The following is a 6,534-nucleotide window of genomic DNA, read 5'->3' on the forward strand; positions in this document are numbered from 1 at the left end:
CGAAGACAAGTCAGAGAAACTAAACTGCTGAGACCTGATCCAAGCAGTAAAACCAGACTTTACTATGATGATGGAACCAGATCCTTTCCACTCCGCATGCCAAAGTGTTGTGGGAGGACTGCTGAGCATCAGGATGCTAAACTGCTGTTTCTTGAATTTATCTAAACAAGGAGAGTGAAGCACATGGGGACTGGGCATATGCTTCATTCCCAAGAAGGCATTTATCAGATGAAAACCTCAAGAACCACTGGTGACAAAGAAAGGCTATATGAAACCACACATTATATTATAAATCTGCTTTATTTAGCAATACAAGTTGCTAAAAGAGAAAAGAGCAGAGGAAGCACCACAGGGATACAAACCCTGTACATCAAAGAACCAGTCACTTGTACTTTAGTAATCACTGCAAGGGAGGAACATAACACCTCTGAGATGGGATCTCCTGGGCCAGTGGAAAGCAAGTGGGATTGCCCTGTTATGGAGTAGGACTCAAGAAGTGACCTTCCAATGCTGAACAAGGGAACCTCATGGGTAACAGGTTTTGGGAGAGAGAAGATAAGGGCACTAAGTAACTTCAGTTCTAACTCAAGGAGTAAGAGAAGAAGGGAGCAGAAGAGAGGAAATAATTGGAGGAGAGGGCGGTGAAACTGGAGAGGGAGCCTGAGACATTGTGGGAGCTTGAGCCCATGACAGGACTTCAGTGCTTGTAGCCCTTCCTGCTGGAGGAGGAGGTGGTGGTGGTGTATTTGATGGTGGAACTGCTGCCCCCAGAGGAGCCGAAGCCACATCCTATGGCTCTGCCACTGCCAGAACTGAAGCCACCTCCAAGGCTGTGACCGCTGCTGTAGGAGTAGCCACTTCCTCCACTCACGCCTAAGCCACTGCCGAGACCACTGGCACCACCATAGCCACCAGCACCACCATAGCCACCAGAGACAGTGGACTGCACCACAGCTGTGGAGGCAAAGGGACAAGGTCAGGACAAGATGGTGAGCTCACTCTGCCACACAGAGTCCAGTCAGAGGGACACAGGGGCAAGGGATGGGGGCAGGTGAAGGTACTTACAGATGTTGACTTGTCCAACGCCTTCCCCACTCAGCCTAGGAGAGAGAAGACACAGCCACAATGAGACCCAGAGCCACAGCTGGCCCCGCATGGGAAACCTCCGTGTGAGGAGAGTCCCCTGGACCCTGCCTTCTCAGTGCTCTCCTGGGAGTAGCACTATGACCACCGCTAGAGCGCCTTCCACTTGGGCTCATTGGCAGGACTTCTTGGAGATGGAGCCAGATGATTGCGGAGGCTGTGTGAGTTACTCACCTGCACTCCTCGCCTTCCAGCAGCTTTCTGTAGGTGGCAATCTCCACGTCCAGGGCCAGCTTGACATTCATGAGCTCCTGATACTCCTTCAGCAGCCGGGCCATGTCCTGCTTGGCCTTCTGCAGGGCGTCCTCCAGGTCAGCCAGCTTGCTCCTGGCATCCTTGAGGGCCAGCTCCCCACGCTGCTCGGCGTCGGCGATGGCAGATTGCAAGCTGGCACACTAGAGGAGAGGAGGGCAGAGGAACCTGAATCTGGACTCCAGGGGAGAGGAAACATAGTTCTACTTTCCCAGTGAGGAAGAGCTCTAGAGCCCAGATCTCGTGGAAAAGGAGGTTTGATTCGTTGTCCAATCTTTCTTCAAACTACAAACCTTAACTAGTCTCAGTGTCCCTAATAAAAACCTATTTCCCTCTGTGTTAACCATATCAGTGAGGATGGGGTTGGGAGATGCCACAGCAGAATAAAGCCAGAGGACATGGAAAGAAATGGAACTACTGCTCTGTTTTGAATGTTGACAGTTTAGGTAAGTTTATTTGGATGTATAATAACTTGTACAAAACCACAAACATTCTCACTGAGAAGACGATTTCATCTCAAACTCTTGAGACCTTGCCTTCCTTCCACTTTACAGTCTTGGGTAACCCTCATTTGTCCTGTGCCTTTTCTCAGCTTCTTTTTCATGTTGAATCTGAGCATATTTGCAGCAGTCTTCTTCACACTTTCTGACCTGAAAATTTCCTTGCCTACATGTGTCTTGTATTCACAAATCAATCATTCCCCTTTCAGGATCTCATTTTAATGCCTCTAGACTGTATCTTTGTCCCATTGACCAGTGGGAATTGGTCTGTCCTGAGTTTGTTTCCTGCTTGTAAGCTGGGCTCCGTATCTCTAACCTGAGGGAGCTCTTCTTGTTTTTCCCTCATGATGCCCAGAAATTTCCCACATGATGGTTGATGATACCTGATGGTCTAGGAAGGAAACTATGCTTTTCTGCTCTGTGGACCCCTCCGTACCTGCTTCTTGACGTGGTCAATCTCAGATCTCAGCCTCTGGATCACACGGTTGATCTCAGAGATCTCCTGCTTCGTGTTGCGCAGGTCATCCCCGTGTCTGCCCGCCGTCACCTGCAGCTCCTCGTACTGTAAACCAGAGGGAGACGAGGGGGCTGTCCATGGGCTTCCCAGGACACTAATCAAGGTTTTCTCAAATCAAAACTAATGGTTTCTCCACAAGACATTGTATGAAAATTGGTGTTACTAGGTCATTGACACTGTGTACCCATCACATACTGTCCTTGGTAGTGCCACTGACTGACTGGTTCTCTTCAGGACAAGCAATGTTCTGTACTCTTGCTGAGAACCAGCATCAGGGTAAATCTAAAGCAAAGATCACTCTGCCTTTATCTACAGTAGCTTTTGTCCTACATTTGGGTCTTTGACCTACGAGACTCGGGCATAATTACCCAAAAGGTCTACCCTGAGAGGCCCCCACTTCTTAGTTGTAGTTTCCCCACTGAAGTCTACAGCCTCATTGATGTTCACAGAGGAGGCACAGGGATTCATCAGCTGCCACCTCACCACTCACCTTGGACTGGTACCAGGACTCAGCCTCAGCCCGGCTCCTCTGAGCGATCTCCTCATATTGGGCTTTGACTTCAGCAATGATGCTGTCCAGGTCCAGGTTGCGGTTGTTGTCCATGGAGAGGACCACAGAAGTGTCTGAGATGTGGGTTTGCATCTGAGCCAGTTCCTGCAGAACAAGAGATCATCCGATCATCTTTGGTCATGATGTTTAGAGAGGTATACCCAGCCAGAGATTTTCCACCCTTTGCAAATCTCAGTGTAATCAATAAAGCAGAATGTGAAAAGATGCTTACTGCGTCATAGAAGGTTCTTAGGAAGTTGATCTCATCTGTGAGAGCGTCTACCTTGGCCTGTAGTTCAACCTTGTTCATGTAAGCAGCATCTACATCCTAGGGAAGAAGCCAACAGGCTGAGATCAGATGAGCCCTCCTGCCCAGTCTGCTCCTCTTTTAGTCTCCCTGACACACTTTTCTCAGTCTTCCCCTTCAGCAAAGAAACCAGAATGCCTGATCTGACTCATCTCACCTTCTTCAGATTCACAAATTCATTCTCTGCTACTGTGCGCTTGTTGATTTCATCTTCATATCTGGAATTAGAAAGGATAAAATCTAATTGAGTCAGGGGTGAAGATGATACAGAAAAAGCAGCTTGGAATTTCAACTTCCCAGAATGGATATATGCAAATGGGACTTTCCTGCCAGTAAGCTTCAAAGGTGAATTTTGTGGTCACTATATTATTTACCCCATTACTCTCCCCATCTACCTGCATGGCCCTTATGTTTTCCAGAGTTTGTGTTTAGGTAAGAATTGTGGTTTCATTTTCATGGACATGTTTTACTAAGATCATGCCCTCATTTGAACCTGATCATATAATTAGCTTGAAATGTGGGCTTCAGGAAACTGAGCCTTTCTGTCTCCTGTCACTCACTTGTTCTTGAAGTCCTCCACCGTGTCCTGCATCCCCCTGAGCTCCGAGTCCAGGCGGCCTCTCTCCCCAAGGATACTATCCAGCTGTCTCCTGAGGTTGTTGATATACTGCTCGAACAAAGGCTCCAGGTTCTGCCTCACGGTCTTGGTGCCCTGCTCCTGCAGCAGGGCCCACTTGGTGTCCAGGACCTTGTTCTGCTGCTCCAGGAATCGGACCTGCAGGAAGACAAGACAGTTATCTGTGAGTTGACAAGTCCCCAGGCTGATCTGGTGGTCTCGGTGGTGCTAGGCTGCTCCAGAGCCTGTACAGAGGCTGACAGTTCTGCTCCCCTGACTTTTTAGCTTCACACCACACAGGTCTCATGGCTGAGTTTCCCCAGTGAGCTGTCAGATGTTCCCTCCCTCTCTATTCCAGAGACGTCTGTCAGTGACTTTTCACCTTTCTGTTCTTCCTTTTGATAAGCACAATCACAAATGTAATTTAAAACTCATATTTCTCTCATATATTGCACAGAGGTTTTTAAAGAGCATATTTCAGTTAAAGAGATGTTAAAATGTCTATAATCTAATGATTAAATTCCAATCCTATTAATAATTGGATTTAATCCTGTTTCCTATTTAGAGTATGAGTCCCTCTAAAATAAACTCTCTTAGTGCTTATGATCTGGTTCTACAAGTTGAGTATTTCTATGGATATTCACATATTTTTGAGTCTTTTTTCCCCCGAAATTTCTATTTTTTTAAAATTTTCTTTCCTTCTGCCCCTACACCCACCAGCTCAACTAAGGCTGAAGTACATTTTCCCACTGTAATTCCCTTTTTTATTTCTTATACTGTTCAACAGATCAAGCTAACTCATTCCATTCTTTCATTTCATTTCTTTGCTTCAGGGTTATCAAGAATTGTGAATGCTTCCCTCACAATTATGGAAGACATTTAAGAGATCAGTAATTGTAAATGGTTACCATCACCTTCTGCCTGTGGTCCACATGATGTGGTCCTGCCCTGCATCCCAGTGGAGAGCTAGCCTGAGTCCCCTCTCTCTTGAAAATCCCAAGGCTCCCTCTGGTAAGACATTGGTTGGGTCTCTCTTGGGCACTCTGCAATCCCCATTGGGGCAGATGCTCCCAGCTCACCTTGTCGATGAAGGAGGCAAACTTGTTGTTGAGGGTCTTGATCTGCTCCCGCTCCTCAGTCCTCACCCGCTGGATGGTGGGGTCGATTTGCAGGTTGAGGGGAGTCAGGAGACTCTGGTTGACGGTGACCTCTTGGATGCCTCCAGGGGGGCACACAGGGAAGCCAGGACCACCGAAGCCACCTCCGAAGCCAGCTCCACCACCGAGCCCAAAGCCACTACCAGCCCCAGCACCAAAACCAAATCCACTCCCGGCTCCACCTCCGAAGCCATAGCCAACTCCAATTCTGCCGCCATAGCCACCACCGATGGCACAGCTGCCCCCTGCGATGGAGATCCTCTTGGAGCCCCCCAGGCCATAGAGGCTGCGGCTGCCAAAGCCAGCTCCTCCACACACTCCAGCGAGGCCACCACTGCCCCTGGAGCGGGACAGGGACACGCTGCTGAAGCCAGAGCGGCACACCCCAGGGACTCTGGCTGAGCCGGCACTGAAGCCTTTACGGCTGATGCTTTGGGTCTTCACAGTGGATTTGTAAGACATGGTTCCTGAAGAAGAATAGGTTGAGAAGGGTGTGAGAGGTGGAAAGCAGAGCTGAAAGGAGCAGATCTATGAGAGGAGCTTCCCGGCAGCAGCTTATATATGGAAAAAATGGGCCGGGCTCAGTCCTGGAAGGTGAGCCTGCAGATTAGGAAGGGCTGGGCTTTACAAATAGTGAGATCACCCCCTGCCTCTAGAAAGGTATGAAGTATGAATATTGCTTCTTTGGTTTCCTTTAGTCATGGAGAAATTCTTCTGGCTTCTAGCCTTGACTTGATCCCAACACAATACCACTGGATGTAAATTCACTGAAGTCATGGGTTAGTCATGTTCTCAAACAAAGGAGACAAGGAGCTGATCTGTGATAATTGTCCCCTCCTTCTGCTTACTCAGACACTCTTCTCTTGCCCCCTTCCCACACAAGTTTTCTTCTCCACTCACACCACCCTTCCCATAAGGTTGAACTGTCTCTGAGGGTTAATAGGCATTTGCCCTGTGGTCTGAGCAAGAAGTGGCTTGCGGTGGTTTTGGGCCATGTTTGAACATGTCCTTCTGGATCTCCTGATTGCCTTCCTGGTGGCCTGGCCTGGGAATTGGGGGCTACTCTGGGGACATGACACTCCTTTGAAAGGCAAGATGGACAAAGGAGATGAGTTTTTACAGCATAAGAACAAGCTTGTCTTGTGTGGAATTGGCAGTTTCATGATATAGGATAAGAGATCACCCAAGTCCACTCTGCCCAAAAAGCTGACTTCTCATGGTTTCTAGCCATGCCTGCACCTTCCTCCCCAGTGTTTGCTTTCCCATTGAGGTGGTGACTGTGGACATTTTTTTTTTCCTACCAAATGGAATTCATAGCCACCCTTTTCTCCAGTTTTTTGGAATGTTCACTTAGAACTTAATTTTGAGAATCTAAAATGAGTAGGACAAAAATCATTAAGGGAATTCACTGAATTTATATTCTCATAGATTCTGACATTTCTTAGGAGTCAAGATCAGACACCTTAATGGGGTGTGTACAGAAAGTTGAGGG

General features: G+C 48.0%; 1 protein-coding gene across 1 annotated transcript; it reads right to left on the minus strand.

Annotated features, from left to right (window-relative positions):
• Positions 1-307: 307 nt before the first annotated feature.
• Positions 308-5,543, minus strand: KRT6A (keratin 6A). The gene is made up of 9 exons (XM_070369988.1): positions 4,965-5,543; positions 3,830-4,044; positions 3,427-3,487; positions 3,195-3,290; positions 2,903-3,067; positions 2,332-2,457; positions 1,318-1,538; positions 1,066-1,100; positions 308-954 (listed from the first exon to the last, which is right to left on the minus strand). The coding sequence occupies exons 1-9, from the start codon at positions 5,502-5,504 to the stop codon at positions 698-700; spliced, it is 1,716 nt and encodes a 571-aa protein (XP_070226089.1). The 5' UTR covers positions 5,505-5,543; the 3' UTR covers positions 308-697.
• Positions 5,544-6,534: the final 991 nt, after the last annotated feature.

This window comes from Bos mutus, chromosome 5 (genome assembly GCF_027580195.1).
Source record: "Bos mutus isolate GX-2022 chromosome 5, NWIPB_WYAK_1.1, whole genome shotgun sequence".
NCBI lineage: Eukaryota > Metazoa > Chordata > Mammalia > Artiodactyla > Bovidae > Bos > Bos mutus.